The sequence below is a fragment of the Neomonachus schauinslandi genome, chromosome 5 (assembly GCF_002201575.2).
Source record: "Neomonachus schauinslandi chromosome 5, ASM220157v2, whole genome shotgun sequence".
In the NCBI taxonomy this organism is placed as follows: domain Eukaryota; kingdom Metazoa; phylum Chordata; class Mammalia; order Carnivora; family Phocidae; genus Neomonachus; species Neomonachus schauinslandi.
In genome coordinates, this window is record NC_058407.1 from 59,265,205 (window position 1) to 59,281,321 (window position 16,117).

A 16,117-nucleotide genomic window follows, 5' to 3' on the forward strand; every position below is an offset into this window, starting at 1 on the left:
TGCCATGCAGAAGTTTAGAAGGAGAGTGAAGGCCCGAGGAACTGCCATGTGGGCAGGCTGACAGGGCTCTGGGATGCCCTGGTTCATTTGCCTGACAAAGAAAGAATCGGCTCTGGATCCTGGGAGAGAAACATCCCCATGCATCTCTCTTGGGTGCTGTCCAATTGCGCTACCTCAAGGGACAAAAGGACCCCAACAGCTGAGGAAGGAGGCTCAAGTTCCTGGAATAAGGGAACACAGGTAAATGGGGCTGACAGCAAAGCTCTGAGGGGCCAGGAAAGGGCCCAGGAGAGAACAGTCACCAGAGAAGATCAGAGAGAAAGGGGTCAGGACAGTACCAGCTGATGGAGGAGGAGGCTGAGCATCACCAATGTGAAACTCACCTACCCCTTCTGGTCCGCTCCACACCCCTCACGTCCTCCCCAGCACACCTCACTCTCACTCCGAAATGGCATCTGGTGAGAGCGGGTGAAGGGCAGACCTGGGGGGGCAGAGGAGGAGGGAGAACATGACAGAGAGACAGGCCGAAGCCAGCCCCTCGCCCCTTTCCCCGGCTCCAACTAAAGTAGGGCCCAACAGGCTGCGCAGGAGTGACAGTAAATGGTTTCGAGTTTTGATTCGTATACTGGCCTGGCTGTTCTAGTTTCTGATAAATGCTCAATGCCTGTCTCTTACTTGAAAGCAAGCAAAACCGTTAAGAGTCTTTCCTGGGTTTTTACCCAAGAACAAGGGAAAAAATTACCCCTGCCCAGCGGCCCAATAAAATATAAAGGATTGTGTCATGAATCAAACTCACCATGAAATCAAACTGCAACTTTATTTTTTTATCACATGACACGTGGTTGTCAAATAATATAGAATATAACATAGAATATACAATATATATAATATGTATAATAGATAACATGTAATATGTGCCATATATAATATAATGTGGGTTACACTCTCCGCTCTAAGAGTACTAAATTATAGAGACCCAGGATTTTCCCTTCAAAGTCCCCCCAGTCTTCTTTTCTCCAATCTAGAACACCCCTGCTTCCATCCCTTCACCTCTTTCCACTAATAGCCCCCCTGTCTAGGCCTCTTGAGACAGCTCCCAGAGTTCCTGAGCACTTGCTCTACCTGGGGAGAGGGAGAGGCGGGTGCCGGCTCCAGCACAGGGCATGGGGGAAGCACTCTCACTATCTGCCGTGGGGCGAATCGCGTCTCCTAAAAATTCACGTCCACCCACCACCTCAGATGTGACCTTATTTGGAAACAACATCTTTGCAGATGTAATTAATTAACGAGCTTGAGATGAAATTATCCTGGATTTAGGGTGGAGCCTCAATCCAAGGACTGAAGTCTTTGTAAGAAGAGGAAGGGACACCGAGAGGCGCTGCGGGAAGAAGGCCACGTGAAGACAGTGGCAGACATCGGGGTGACGCTGCCACAAACCAAGGAACACCAGGGGCCATCAGAAGCTGAGAAAGGCAAGGAAGGATTCTTCCTTAGAGCCCTCAGAGGGAGCCTGGCCCTGCCGACACCTTGATCTCATAGTCCTAGCCTCCAGTACTGTGACAGAATAAGTTCCTGCTGCTTGAAGCCACCGGGTTAGTGGCACTTTGTCACGGCAGCCCTGGGACACTAATCCACCATCTCCGTCCATCCTTGCTCTAGCTGCAATCAACCAACCCCTGGCAAGAGGAATGCCAAGGCTTGGGCTGGGGCCCAGTGCGCTCTGCCAAGCCTGGGAGGAATGGGGGAGGAGGGCTGGCTATAACTTTCAAACAACCCCCTCCATCCATACTCCCCTGCTGGGCAGCCCCGAGAAAAAATCCAGGTATCTGTCCCCACCCCCCCCCCACCCCCCGCCACCAACCCCCAACAACACATCCAGAGCTCAGGGGGCCCTTCCCTCCTACTCCTGGTAACTTACCCTCATCCTGTCCTGTGGCTGGGGAATTTTCCATCACATTCCCAAGTCAAAGTCATTAGATTTAATCATTAACAGGGTTGGTGTTAATTAGCAGGGCAGGGTGATCACCCATGCTGATGAGGATATAGCTGGACATCAAGAAGAGCTGATCAGACAAAGGCAGGGAGGAGCAGGATCTGGCTGAAAAGGGGCAAGGGATGTCCCACAGATACCCACCCCCTAATTCTGAAAGCTTTGAAATCCCCATTTCTTCTTCCCTGCTTTGTCCAGAGTCAATGGAGAAAACATTCGTGAAGATGAACTCCTAGCTACTCTTGTCCATTTCTCAAGTGCCTGGTGGGCGCCAGGCCCCACGCTAGGCTCTCTATGGACATTACCTCATCCCAGCCCTCTCCATAACAATAGGAATTGCTGTGATGTACAGGCGGGAAAACTGAGCCTCAGAGAGGTTATACAACTTGCCCAAAGTCACAGAGCTCTCAAATGGCAGAACTTGAACCCAGGCAGGTAGCTCCAGAAGCTGGGAGTTTAACCACCATGCTGGAAGGAGCTCATATGCGGCTGTGAGGGTTCTGAGCAGTCAGAGGTTATGTTGACCTTGTTCCTTTCTTGATGCAGCTCATTCTTGTACTTCCCCCTTTGTCATAGTCATCACTTATAATTCCTGGGTCAGCCCACCACCGCCCTGACCCCTGCTAGGCTATAAGATGCCCATGGACAGAGACTATCCATTTTGTTCTCCACTGTATCCCCGGCACTTAGCATAATACCTGGCACCCAATAAATACTGGTTGGAAGAATGAATCCAACTCAACTGTTAGAGTTGGGGTAGAAGGGGCTAGCTAAGGATTGGCTCTTCTGGACTGATGATGATCATAGGGTTAAAATACATCTCAAGAGGTCATCTGGTCCATGCCCCTGTTTCAGGCTCAGCCACTGCCCTGCCAAAGCCACCAAATCTGGCTTCTCGGGAAAAGTGTTGGCATGGGTTCTAGTCCTTGGAAGAGCTGCTTCCTCTCTCTTGGCCTCAGTTTCTCCTCTCTAGTTCGAGGAGGATGGATTGATCTTCAAGTTTCTTCCACCTCTACCGGTGTATGCTTCCAGAAGACACAAAGCACTTTGGAAGTGAGCAGCCCCTGTGTTTGAATCACCAGCATTGGCTCCATTCCCAAGAGTGCCAGCTGCCGGGGGGGTGTGTCCCCAAGCCTGGCAGAGTTGCAACGATGGGCTTTTTCACGGGCAAACCAGGACGTACACAGTGAAGGGAGGCGGGATCTTTCAAGTCATCCCCTGAGAGGCCACATATCCGCTCCAATGGTGCTGCTCGGGCCCACAAGAAGCTCTGGAAACTTCTCTTGCGGAGAGGTCTTCTGGATGGGTGTCGGAGCCGCAGGGGGCACACGACCTCACTACAGGGTACCCGCACCTCAGTTCCAGGTCAAGTTCTGCTCCCCAGCTGGCTTCCCTCCTTCTTCACAAGGTGTGACCCCCTAAAGACTCCCAGTCGTTTCCAGAAGAGCAAAGCCAGTCCGAAGGGCAAAGATTTACTCCACAGTGAGGATTTTCAGAGCATATGTCACAAGCTCTGAGATGTTCCAAAAGAGTTTCCAGAAATGTTTGAGAAACCGCAGCAAATTGGTGTGAACATATGGCTTCCCAGGGGGACCACTTGGATGGGGTCGTTGCTCCTTTGGGGGTGTAAATCAGCCTCAAGCCTCACCTCGTCAGAGCTAAGTGTGTGAAAAAGTATGCAAGCGTCATGTATCCAACAAGTGGGAGCTGACCCCTGCCACAATGGCCAGGTGGGGAGAAATGCAAAGATAGAGGTACGGTCCCTGCCTCTGGGTCTGAGACTTCCCAGTATGTGGCTGGAGCACCCTTAACTCAGGATGACGACATTTTAGAATGGGAAGAAACCCACGCCGTCACCCGGTCCCCCTCATTTTACAGATGAGAAAACAGAGACCAGTGTGCATTCGGGGGCAGGGAGGTAGTGATGGCCCCACCACACTGGCCCAGAGAGTTGGCCGCAGAGGGAGGAACTGACCTCTAACCTCCCAAATGCCAACCCAAGCGGCCCATCCCAGCATCAGCTCGCTCCATGACCCCACCCATGAGAAGTAAAATAAAGATCCTAATACGTGCCTCCCTCCTGGTGGGTTGCGAGGATTAGTGAATTAATGCATGAGAAGGTTAGTGGGGGTAAGGAGGACAGCTAAATAAAAGCAGAACGTGCTGAGAACGAAAAGAGCAGCCCCATTAACCCAGAGTCCGGGGGGGGGGGGGCACTAAGGCTAAGTGACTGCGTCACCGAGTCACATCCCTGTAGCCTTAAATATTTCATGGAGCCAGAAGTGCACTGCGCGGAACAGCTACTTCTCCAGCCCCAGCTGCGGCTGCGGCAGGGATGGCAACGCCTACCTGCACACGCGAGCACACCTCCCGCAGACACCTGCAAGCAGGCTCCACCTCCAACCAGGGGCCCCCAAGAGCAGGTGGCGGGCCCTCCACGCCTCCCCAGCCCAGTGTGTGAGCAACGCCTGCCTTCTTCCCCCCACAAGCTCAACACACACTCACAGCCACTCAGCCAGCTCTGGGCATGAATAAAGGTCAAAACACGACACACAGACAGCCCCGTTCTAGCCCACGCTGAGACCCCAGCCCCAGAGGCTGCAGCTGGCCACACTCCTCCTCCGCGCTACCCGCAAACGCTTCGCCCACCTGCACCCAGCCTCCTGCTCTTGAAGCAAGCCCGAACCCGTACCCAGAGCTCTCTCCTCCCTCTCCCTGCTCTCTCTTCCTCTGCCTCCACCCCAGCACTGGCTGCTCTGGGACACTTCTTCCCACACAGCCCCCCATCAGCCATCTCTCCAAAGCCTGAGCAACCTGGGCCCCTCTCCTTACCTGTAGCTTTCAGGGCAAGGGGTTCGGAGAATCTGGAGCTTGAGGAAGCAACATGAAGGGTGGGTGTAGGACTTTGGGAGGAATCTCCATGGCCAGACCAAAGTCTGAGGGGAAAGGGGGAATATGAAAGAGGCCCAGGCAAACTGGATGACCGGGGTGGGGTGAAGGTTCTCCTGAAGAGAGCCTGGAGAGACGACTCCCCTCACTGCTGCCCTGCTAGGAGATGACAAGACAGTAACATCGGCAGCCATGGATTAATCGAGGGTGTTCTATGTGCCAGGCACTTACCTCATATGATACTCAACCCTATCAGGGAGGGACTCTTCTCCCATTTTACAAATGAGGAAACTGAGCCTCAGTAGGAGATTTTGAAGCCCCAGAGATCCAGGGGTGTGATAATGTTGGCTTCCCAAGTTCCAGGGTCCTCGTGGAATGGGGTAAGGGATGTGCAAGTCACCTATTTAGAGGATACTTTGGACCCTGTTCTGTGTATGTGTGGTTAGGAGGTGGGCGAGTGGGAAGGAAATATGGATGGACCTTGAAAGCATTATGCTAAGTGAAATAAATCAGACAAAGACAAATACTGTATGATCTCACTTATATGTGGAATCTAAAACAAAAGTCAAACTCCTAGAAAAGGAGATCAGATTTGCAGTTATCAGAGGCAGAGGGGAGGGGGACCGGGAAATGGAGGAAGGTGGTCAAAAGGTACAAACTCCAGATTTAAGATGAATAAGTGCTGGGGATGTAATGTACCACATGATGACCAGAGCTAACACCACTCTATGAGACACCAGGAAAGTTGTTAACAGAGTAACTCCTGAGTTCTCATCACAAAGAGAATTTTTTCCTTTTTCTCTTCTTTCTTTCTTTTTCTTTTTTATTGTATCTTATGAGAAGATGAATGTTAGCTGAACCTATTGTGATCATCATGTCACAATATATGTAAGTCAAACCATGGTGCTGTATGTATGCCTTAAATTTATACAGTGATGTATGTCGCTTATTTTTCAATAAAACTGGAGGAAAAAAGTTTTTAAAAAGAATGCAAAGGGACCCTATGAGTGCAGACTGAGTGTAGAGGGTCATTCCTAGAGTCCAGGTGACAGCAAAATGGGGTCAGTTAACATGCAAATGGAGGTCTGCCTGGCCCACTGGGTCCCTATAACCCCAGGCTTGCCCTGGGAAAACCGAGCTGGGCCTGGCACGTGTAAAGAGATATGGCTAGCGGGGAGGACAGGGGAGGTTATTTTGGGAGGTAAAAGGGGAAGGGGCCGTGAAATCCAGGTCAGGGAAGGGCTGCCCAAGAGAGGAGGCAACTAAGAGTTGAGGCTGAGCCCTTAGAGGAGAGGGTGATCATAGGGACCCCAGAGAACCAGGCATTAATCTGTATGGAACTTGCCAGGTGCCGGTCTTCAAGCTAAAGAAACAGATCTCTCTTTTTTTTTTTTTAAAGATTTTATTTATTTATTTGACAGAGAGAGACATAGCGAGAGAGAGAACACAAGCAGGGGGAGTGGGAGAGGGAGAAGCAGGCTTCCCGCCGAGCAGGGAGCCCGATGCGGGGCTCCATCCCAGGACCCTGGGACCACGACCTGAGCTGAAGGCAGACGCTTAACGACTGAGCCACCCAGGCGCCCCAAGAAATAGATCTCTTGCCCTGGCCCTGGCCCAGCCCCTCCCCCCAGAACTCCCTGTCCCTTCTCCTCCCTACCTCCAGTCCTTCTCCTCCCCCAGTGATGCATCCAGCCCTGCCCCACCCCAGGGCCACAGCACCTCTTCTCCCTCCATCCAATGACCCCCAGGCCCTGGCAGGGTGCCACCAGCTCCTAAGAATATCCTATCTGCCTCACTCACTGGTATTGATTGACATCTGGTCCTACACCAACGCGGTAAGTTCTTCACCGAGTCTAACCTCCATCCCTTCAGTTACAGCAGATCATTTTCATGATCCTGCCAGTAGTGGAACTGGAAACCAACCCCATCTGTAAACAAGCCACCCCACCAGGAGTTTCCCTCTTCATCCCCCAGCATTCTCCCCTCGAAGGCCTTTCACCTGCTTTCCCAGACCCATAGTTTAGCAAGCAGAAAGAGAAATCTGTTTCACAAGCATTATCGGCTCCCCACCCCCAACACTCCGTCTGCTGAGACCCAGATGGTCCTCTCTCCCGGAGCCCTCCACCCACTCCCATCCGCACTTCAAGAGAGAGGCTCTGGCCTCTGGAGACCCTTTAAGATCTCCAATTCGCCCTCCCTGTCGGCCGAGGGAACTGTCGGCGCCGGGACCGCACCCCTCCCCTCCAAGTTTTCACCTTTGCCCTAGTGTTTTCCTCTCCAGGACAAGTCCCTCTCCGTGTCTAGCCTTCACCCCTCCTGCTGCATGCCTAAATCCCCTTTCCTTCTTTGCTCTATGAGACAACCCGTTTTCAGATCATAAATGAAATCTTCCTCTCACGTTTGCCGCCTCCTCTTGGCAGCGCCCCTCCACCTTCCCACTCCTAAAACCTGTCCCAGCCTGGAGAAGTTCTCCGTCCCGCTCCCCACCCCCCCACTCCCTGCCCGGAACTCTGAGGACACCTGGATGCGGGCCGGGGCCGCCGACCACCACCCGGACCCGGCCACACCCGGCTCGCCCGCCGGCGGGGTCTCCCGCAGCCCGCGGCGCAGCCACGACGGGGTTAAGGTTCCGGGCTGGGGGAGGAGGAGGGGGCCGGGAGGGGCGGGTGCGGAGCCAATCGGCGGCCGCAGAGTCCCCGGGGCCGGGAGCCGGGAGCGCGGGGCCGGGAGCCGGGAGCTGAGCGCGCCGGGCTGGGGCCGGGGCCCGAGCGGAGCGGAGAGGGAGCGCGCCCGCCCCAGCCCCGAGTCCCGCCGCCCGCCCTCCCGCCGCAGCGCCGGCCCAGCGGCCGCCGCCCCAACCATGGAGCAAGACAACAGCCCGCGGAAGATCCAGTTCACGGTCCCGCTGCTGGAGCCGCACCTTGACCCCGAGGCGGCGGAGCAGGTGCGGAGCAGGGCGGGGTGGCAGGGGACTCGCCCAGCAACGGACGACGGACCCCTGGGCTGTGGGATCTGAGAAACCCGCTTCGTCCGCCCTTCGCAGGGCGCCCCTGTGAGGGCGACCGCGGTCGGTTTGGGGGTCTTCTCTCCCCTCCCCCACCGCTGGAGCCACATCCCCGTCTGTGCGAGGGCGAGCGCCTCCACTCGAAGCCTGTCCCCCGCGGAGGGTCGCTCTCTGCCTCCCAGGCCTGGGGGAGGGGGCCTGCCTGAGGACACGACCCCTACCTCCCTTCCCCAGGCTTGCATCCCCCGCCCACTCAACCCCCACCCCCCCACCCCCCGCGCAGAGTTTCTGAGCTCGGTGGGGGCGCCGAAGGGTACGGCAGCCTTGCGGGAGGGGTTCGGGGCGGGGGTGGGGTTGGGGGCGAGAAGGTAGGTAATGGAGGGACCCTGGTGCTGTCGAAAGGAGTTGAAAGAAGAGAAATCGCCTCCCTGGTCCTCCCCTAACTGAAGGCTACCTTGTCTGACCCCAGAGAGTGAGAAGAAGAAGGAGCTGGCGAAAACTGAAAGGGCTGGGGCTTTGGGGAGAGGGGTGGTCGGGTCCAGAGGCCGAGGTTCCCCTGTTCTGCATGTCTGGACACGCGGGTCCCTAGTCCCAACTCCTGCCCTTTGGAGCAGGGAGTGGGGTGGCATGGAGAGAATGGTACCGGGAAGCCAGAGGCAGGGGCTTTATGGGGGCTGGGTGCAAGGGACCCCCTGTGCAAGGGAGCAGCACTGTGCTGGCCTTGGCTCAGTGGGTGGGAGTCCAAGGCCCTGGCCCAGCCCAGGGCCTGATCTATTTTTAGCTCGGAGCCGCCTGGCAGAGGTGGCAGTGGATGAGAGTGTGTGAGCAAGTGTGTGTCTCAGGGAGAGTGAGCATGTGTGTGGAGAGGGTGACCACCCGTGGTCACTACTACCGCCCACTTACCAAATATTTGCTCATTTGCTCATTGCTCCACCTCTTTCTGTGTTCTCTGTCCATTTCCCTGGACATCCCTGTTCCTAAGGAATATCCACTGGCCACAAGGTCAGTTCTCCATTCCCCCCAACCGGCTCCCAGGGCTCTGGCTGGGCCTCCCCACCTGAAAAAAACTCTGTGACCTCTTGGGATGGGCTGGAGAGAGATGTCCTCTGTCTTGCTTTGGTGGAATAAGGTCAGGGTTGAAGGGAAGGGTCGGGACACACACTCTCCCTGTAACTTCAGCTTCCCAAAGTGTGGGCAGGGGTGAGGAACCTGCCCCCGCCCCCTCTCCCTGGCCTGGGGGAGCCGCCTCTCCAGACCTCGAAGAGGTGACAGTAGGAGGGACTGTGAGGAGACCTCAGGCCTGGTGAGGATGAGGAGGGTGGAGAGCCCGATCTTGGGGAGTGTTCCCCCAGAGTCGGGGGCAAGGCTGTTATGCCCGGAGGCAGGGGACTGGCTAAGATAACCTCAGACTCAGAAAAAAGGCCCCATGAGTATGGGCTGGGGGGGGTTAGGGGTGAAGTGACAAGAAGGACTGCCTCCCACCGGCATAGACAGGTCTCACTGCCTGACACCTGCATCTGTTTGGTGTTCGAGAAGGCAGGTGTCGGTGTATGTTGGGAGGAGGAGGGGGTAGGCCAGCTGGTTCAGGGGTCAGGAAACAGAGGAGGAGGAGAAGACAGTGGTAAGGAGCCAGAGTGAAAAAAGAGCTGGGACTTCTGCCTGCTTTTCTCTAATATTCCAAAATTGGTGTCCACTAGACCTGAAATTCTACCTGCAGTCTAACCTCGGCCCCTCTTGCTGTGTTGCCCAAGTGTGTTACCCAATCAAAAAGCTCCAGGCGTGGCAGGAGCTCCTAATCCAGACGGACATGGAAGAGCAAAGGGGGTTAGAAGCTATGAGTTATGGAGCATAGAATGGCAGGGGATGGAGGGGTGCCCACAACTACCAGGTCTTTGGCATGACTGGTTTGGCAGCAAATCAGAGGCAAAGGCACCAGGTGCCCTTGAGCACTAGAATTTGAGATAGGTGCAAGAGAAAGAAGAGAGATGATCTGTTCATTTCCCAGTAGTTCAGGTGCCTGGGAGGTGCTTTAGGAAGGCTGACCTGACTCCCTTCTGCTATAGGATATCAAAATTCTCAAAGATTCTGAGTGCCTAGAAATCTTGTCCAAGGCAAAGAAATGGGCTAAGGGACCTGTCCAACATCACAGAGCCCTGCTGCACTCTCAAAGGCCCTTTCTGACGTGCTTGTGGTCCCTTCTCAGGATCCCAACTTCCACTAACACCCCCACCCTCTCCCTGTCTCTCTGACTCCTCCACAGCCAGCATGCCCCCTCCACCCACAGCAGGAAAGAAAGAAAAGGGAGTCCTCCCCTAGGGAAGGGATGGCCCTCACCCCGCAGATGTGATGCCAACATGCCCGCCTGCTGGTGCCCAGCACCTCTGCATCAGGAACGGCCAGACCGACTCACAACTAATGTTTGTGTAGTGCCGATGTGTATGCGCATGTGTGCGCACACACACACACACACAGGACTGCTACTGCCAGGGACCTTGAAATGTCACCCCAAACAGATGTCGCTGGAATCTCCAGGGAAAACAATGACCTACCCCAGCGTACCCCCCCCCCCCGTTGTACGCATCCCATTTCTTTAGGGAGAGTCCCCCTCTCAGACTAACACTGTGCCTCTTGCTAGGGCTGATACCCACTTTCTGGGCATAGAGAAGGGCAGGAGTCTTACCCCACCCCCAAGGGTAGTGATACTAAATAATGGGACACAGAAAAGAGAGGAATTTGATCCTTCAGGGTCCTCACCCTACTACTCTCAGCCCTGGATAATTTTAGCCCCTTTCCCAGCCCCTTTAGCCTTCCCTCCTCTCTTCTGCCCTGGAGGGAGCTGCAGGGACTCCAGCCCCACGGGTCCCCTCACTTCCAAGCCTCTAAACCCTCCAGAGAAAGGGGAAAAAAACCACATGTCCCAGGAGTCCTTGGACTGACTTCAACAGCAATCAACTTTATTGGCAGCGTGGACAAAAGAACAGCAACCGCCCAGCGGACGTCCGCTTTTATATGTTAATTTCTTAGACTGGGACCCTGGAGTCCAGGGTAAGACTTTTCAGTAACTTTAGGCCCTGACTAGACTCCTGCTAGTATTTCATTTACCATGACGAGGATTTCCCCAGACCGCATTTCCTGACAAATTAGAAAGGCAGTGTGTCCCAGGATAGGGAGGACTTTGGGGAATAAAGCCAGCTCGTGGGCCAGAGAAATGCACCTTCAGCCCTACCTTCCCTGAGCCGTCCACCCAGGCTGGGTGGGGACTGAGGGGTGCTCTCCACCGATGCCGGCACACCAAAGGTTAATGTCTGTTTTGGGGGGGTGGGCTGGACCACTGAGGGAAAAGCCTTGGCCCTCTCAGGTTATTTCTGACCATTGGTCAGGATGGACGGAAGGACAGCAAGCCGGAGATCCATGCATGAGAGCAGATAGAGCTGCTGAGACGGAGCGCTAGGGAGATGCAGAAACAGAAAGGGGGGTGGGGGGTCTTTTGGGTCCCCAAGGGGGAGGGGTGGGCCCAGGAATGTCCATCTTGGGACGGTAGGTTCCGTGTAATGGGGCATTTTTTGAGGGATAGTAAGCGGGGATTATGTTGCTGAGTGGGATTGGGTGGGGCTTCGATGCTTCCACGTGCACTTGACCTCTTCCCTCAGATCCGGAGGCGCCGCCCCACGCCTGCCACCCTCGTGCTGACCAGCGACCAGTCCTCCCCAGGTAACCCCAGGGATGGGTCGCTGAAGGGCGTGGGGGCTGCTGAGGACAGCCGGGTCCAGTGAGAGAAGGCGGGCGCCGGCTAGAGGGCCGATCAGAGGAGTCAGAGAGAGCTAGCTCCTCAGCCCTGGGGTCGGGAAAGCGGTGGCTGCAGTCGCAGGAGGATTTCCTTTGCTTTGGCAAGATGGAGCAGTGCTGGGGCAGGGGAGGGAGAGCACCTGGCTTCTAAGCCCCCCAGGAATTGGGGTGGTCAACTGAGTGCCGGTTGCTATGGCAACAGCCTTCCAGGTTTCTCCAGCAACTGAGATGCTGCGGCCCCCACCCCCAGAGGCAGTGACAGCTGTGAGGGGGAGGGACCGCCTCCATCAGCCCTCTTCCCAGCCCCCAGAGGGGAAGGCGAAGGTCAGACGCTGCTCAGGGAGCAGCTGGTATTCCGATCACCCGCGTACCCAACGAGGCCTGGGGAGAGAACCAGGTCTCCGAGAGTGTGGGGGAGCTTGCCAGGACAGGGGCAGAGAGGTGGTCATGCTCATAAGCCAGCCTGGAGTTCAGGATGCCTGAGCCTCCGGCCTGCACCGAACTACCAAAAAGGATTGTACGTCCCTGCACAGGATAAACTTGCTGTTCTTTATCTGGGATTCCCTCCCATGCAGGGTTCAGTTCTGGACCTGGGGCGGGGGCAGTGGTTGGGAGGAGAGGGAGGAAAAGAGCCAAAGGACCACAGATCCTTCTTCAGGAACCTCCAGGTCTGAGGCAAAGATGTAGACAGAGATTGACCACAGAGTCAAGGACAGGACTCCGTGCAGGGAAGAAAGCAGGGCAGGAGGGAGCCTGAAGGGAGCGGGCCTGGGGCAGCCATCAGGGCCATCTTCCTAGGGGCAGATCAGAAAAGAGGTGATCGCCGAGGCTCCTCCCCTTGGGAAGTCAGCTCTGTAGGGACCCCTGAGTTTTCAGTCCTCTTCACTTTCTCCTTTCCCTGTTCCCCTCAGAGATAGATGAAGACCGGATCCCCAACCCGCTTCTCAAGGTGAGCTGGTCCCTCTCACTCAGCAAAGCCCAGAGAACCCAGTGACTCCTCAGGGGATTCTTCCTCAGCCCCCCCACCCAATCTGAAGGGCCTTTTGACTCCCTCTCCTCTGCATCCCCTCAAAGGAGCACGAGCGGACACACACACACACATACACACACACCGTATCCCCCAAGCCCAGTCTCCTTGCTCACCATTGTGTGGGGGAGGGGAGCGGCTGGGAAGCAGGAAATTTTGCCCCCCACTTTCTGAAGCCCACAACTGACCCCCAGTCTCCAATCCAAAAGCATGGCAAGGCTCAGAAGGCGGGGGAGAAGGGCTGGCCCCCCACCTGTGCTCTGTGTCCTTCACAGTCCACGTTGGCCATGTCTCCACGGCAACGGAAGAAGGTGACGAGGACCACACCCACGATGAAAGGTTAGGAAGACCCCCCCCCCTTCCCGTCCCTTCCTTCCCCTCTGTGCCTGAGGCGGAGCAGTGGACCTGATGACCCCTTTGGAGGGAATCCTTGGGAAGTCCTTAAAGCTGCCTTTATTATAGTCGGATTGTTGCTAGACAGTCTGGGCTGCCTCTGACTAGCTGGGAGGCCTGGGGGAACCTGCCTCACCTACTGAGCCCTGAGTACCCCCTCACTATGGCAGCTAACTAGAATATGGAGGGCTCACCACACAGAAGGTACTTGAGTATTTCTTGAATCTAAATGGAGTCTTTCCTCTTGCCCCCACGGGAGATGGAGTATCCCAGCGAGTCAGGAAGATCTTTGGTTCCTGAAGGCCCTGCCCCTCCCCTCCCTTACTTTTGAAGGAAATAGGTTTTATTGTGTAGCTTTAGGACCTCCCTGTTGCCCAGCAGATACACACACACACACACACACACACACACGCACACACACACACACCCCGCCCAGTTCAGATCTCAGAGGATGGAAAAGTCAGGCCAGCAATGTCCGACGGCCCTTCAGTGGGGCTGTGGAATTGGAGAGTCCACAGAGGAGACTCTGATCAGTCATGTCCCTCTCTTTCTCTGTGCCCCCAGAGCTCCAGATGATGGTTGAACATCACCTGGGGCAACAGCAGCAGGGAGAGGAACCTGAGGGAGCCGCTGAGAGCACAGGGACCCAGGAGCCCTGCCCACCTGGGATCACAGACACAGAAGCCGAGTTAAGGCTGGGCACATCTGGGAAAGCACAAAGTACGTTCAGGCTGGGGAGGGACTGGCCCAGGAGGAGGCAGACCTTACCCATCATGGGGAGGGGTCTAATCGTAGCCAAAAACTGTCTTAAGAATATGGATGTATTTGTATGTACTGCACGTATTTGCCTGTGTGCCCCTTTCCTTGCTGAATGACCACAGCCCCTCCCAGGTCGAGCCGCAGAGCTCCCTGCTGGAAGGTGCGAGCCCACTGTAATGGGAACAGCACTCACAGGCTAGAATCCTGGCTCTGTCACTTTAGCAGCCCAGAGGCCTCCAGCAACTTCCTTAACCTCAGTCTGTAAAATGATAACGATGATGCCTCTGGCCTTGGGTTGTTTGTGAAAGTAAAATGAGACCAGTTCTTAGCCCAGCAGCTGACACATACAAAGCAGGCAATAAATGGGAAGTGCTGTTACCACCTGCCCGCAGTCCCTGATCCCACGTGGATTCCAGAATCCAGAGTTCTTCCAACTACATGAAGGTGACATGGTACACACACTGCATATTACGTAACACCCCAGCAGAGCGCCCTGTAATCAAACACATTAATATTTCTGCAGTGAACTGAATGGTCCCACTAAATGGGATAAATAAAGACTACAGATAGTCCCATACGAGGTCAGGTTTATCCAAATTGTACCCAAACTTTTTTTCACTCTCCTTTGAAGGTTTTTTTTTTCTAATTTCTGATTGCAAATTAAAAAAATAATAATAATAATGACCCCGTAGTCATAGTTGTGATTAGAGAAGACACCACTGGTCCTGTCCGATTGCCCCCAGCCTGGTACTTGGGCTGTCCCTGGGGTCACTGGAGCATCAGATGGGGTAAGAAGAGCAGCAACCTCTGCCAGCCTTCATGAATACTGCCTTTCCCTCCCACCGCCCACTTTCCCTCCTTAGAGCCCGCAGAACCCATCCCTAAGGCTCAGGAGAGGGGCAGTGAGAAACCCAGCACAGAGGAGCCCACAACCCATATACCACCACTGGATTCCCAGGGAGCCAACTCGGTAAGAGCCCAGGGCTGGGTGGCCCGGCCTCCAGGAGAGCGGGCCGTGTGGATATGGGCAAGGACTAAGATCTGGAATCAGGGAAAGGGGGAACAAAGGACCAGCTTCAGTCACTGAAAAGCTGTCGTCTCAGGCAAGAAGATTTGGGGGTATTACGTATCCACGGACAAAGAGAAATGGGATGAAGCCGCAGGACGAAGGACTGGGGTCGGGCTCAGTACTAGGGTTTCTGGCTCCTGGAATGGGTGATGGCAGTCCGCCATCGGCTGTCTGAGAAAAGGTGTTTGGAACCCAAAGGGAGATCCTCATGTCCTGCCTGGAGCGGAGGCATTGATGAGATAGCCTCGCGGGCTTTGGTCTTACAGTTCCCCCTCCCTGCGTGGGTGGGACACATGGGGGGACTGGTGTGGGACATCAGAGGTTAGACACTTGACAACGGGCAGAGCAGCAAGGGTGGGGACAGGGGGCCCTCTGGTCTCTCACTCGCCCTCTCTTTCTGCCCCTCCCCCACAACAGGTCTGAGAGTGAAGGAGGTATCCTGGAATGGAGACTGCAGTTGGGAATGCATGGACACTGGATCTGTTTCTTATTCTTCACTTTTAGGGAAAATCTCTTGTTTTTAAAAAGTGATAAATTTGGTGTTAGGTCCTCGGTATTTTCCTTCTTTCCTGGTTTGGAGAATCCTTTCTCCCTCCCTTCTTGTCCTGCCCTCTCAGCAGCCCCCTGTCCTTCTGCCCAGCTGGTCTGGAAAGGAGGAAATTGGGAAGCTGGGCTGGAGCCTTAAGAAGGGGGTTGGGGGCGGGGAGAGTTCTCTCCCCCAACCCTGCCCCTACCTGCTGTGGCAAGAAAGGTGGGGGTCAGACAGGTGTGTAAGGACTAACTTCCAGGGCACTAAGAAGGAAGGAAAGGCCTGGGTTCTCTTCTCTTAATTGAGGAAAAGATACCAGCACACGGCAGGCCTGCCCTGCAGCCGGGTGAGACTTGGGAGTTCTAAGGCCGGTCCAGCTGTGCCTGTCCTGTGGCCGCCGCCTGCTGGACAAGGCGGGGGGGGGGGGGAACTGCACCCTGGCCCTTGGCCCAAGGGGAAGAGGGGATGCTGTGTGGATGCCTCCTTGTCCTCTGAGCCTCAGTGAGTCCCAGGCTTCAGGATATGGTCCCTCCTCCAGCTATGAGACCACCGCCCCTATTCCAACCCAGTAGCAAAGATAGGTTGAGAACACAGTGGCTATTAACAAAGATACCCTGGCTGGGAGCCAGAAAGATCAGCTCTCTCCCTGGTCTGAGACTCGGAGGGGCCAG

At 55.3% G+C, this 16,117-nt stretch overlaps 1 protein-coding gene across 5 annotated transcripts; it reads left to right on the top strand.

Annotated features, from left to right (window-relative positions):
- The first annotated feature begins 7,565 nt into the window (after window positions 1-7,565).
- PPP1R1A (protein phosphatase 1 regulatory inhibitor subunit 1A) lies at window positions 7,566-15,462 on the top strand. 5 transcript variants are annotated; one of them, XM_044914815.1, is made up of 7 exons: window positions 7,566-7,823; window positions 11,534-11,594; window positions 12,581-12,618; window positions 12,906-13,035; window positions 13,654-13,809; window positions 14,712-14,818; window positions 15,335-15,462. In XM_044914815.1, the coding sequence occupies exons 1-7, from the start codon at window positions 7,740-7,742 to the stop codon at window positions 15,338-15,340; spliced, it is 582 nt and encodes a 193-aa protein (XP_044770750.1). In that variant the 5' UTR covers window positions 7,566-7,739; the 3' UTR covers window positions 15,341-15,462. The 5 variants fall into 5 exon arrangements, with proteins under 5 accessions (XP_044770750.1, XP_021542473.1, XP_044770752.1 ...); XM_021686798.1 differs by having other exon boundaries at window positions 12,972-13,035; XM_044914817.1 differs by lacking the exon at window positions 13,654-13,809.
- The last annotated feature ends 655 nt before the right edge of the window (window positions 15,463-16,117 follow it).

Coding starts and splice junctions, on each gene's coding strand:
- PPP1R1A (XM_044914814.1), top strand. CDS start 7,740: ATGGAGCAAGACAACAGCCCGCGGAAGATCCAGTTCACGGTCCCGCTG. Junction 11,595..12,580: donor CAGCGACCAGTCCTCCCCAG/GTAACCCCAGGG, acceptor TGTTCCCCTCAG/AGATAGATGAAGACCGGATC. Junction 13,036..13,653: donor GACCACACCCACGATGAAAG/GTTAGGAAGACC, acceptor CTGTGCCCCCAG/AGCTCCAGATGATGGTTGAA.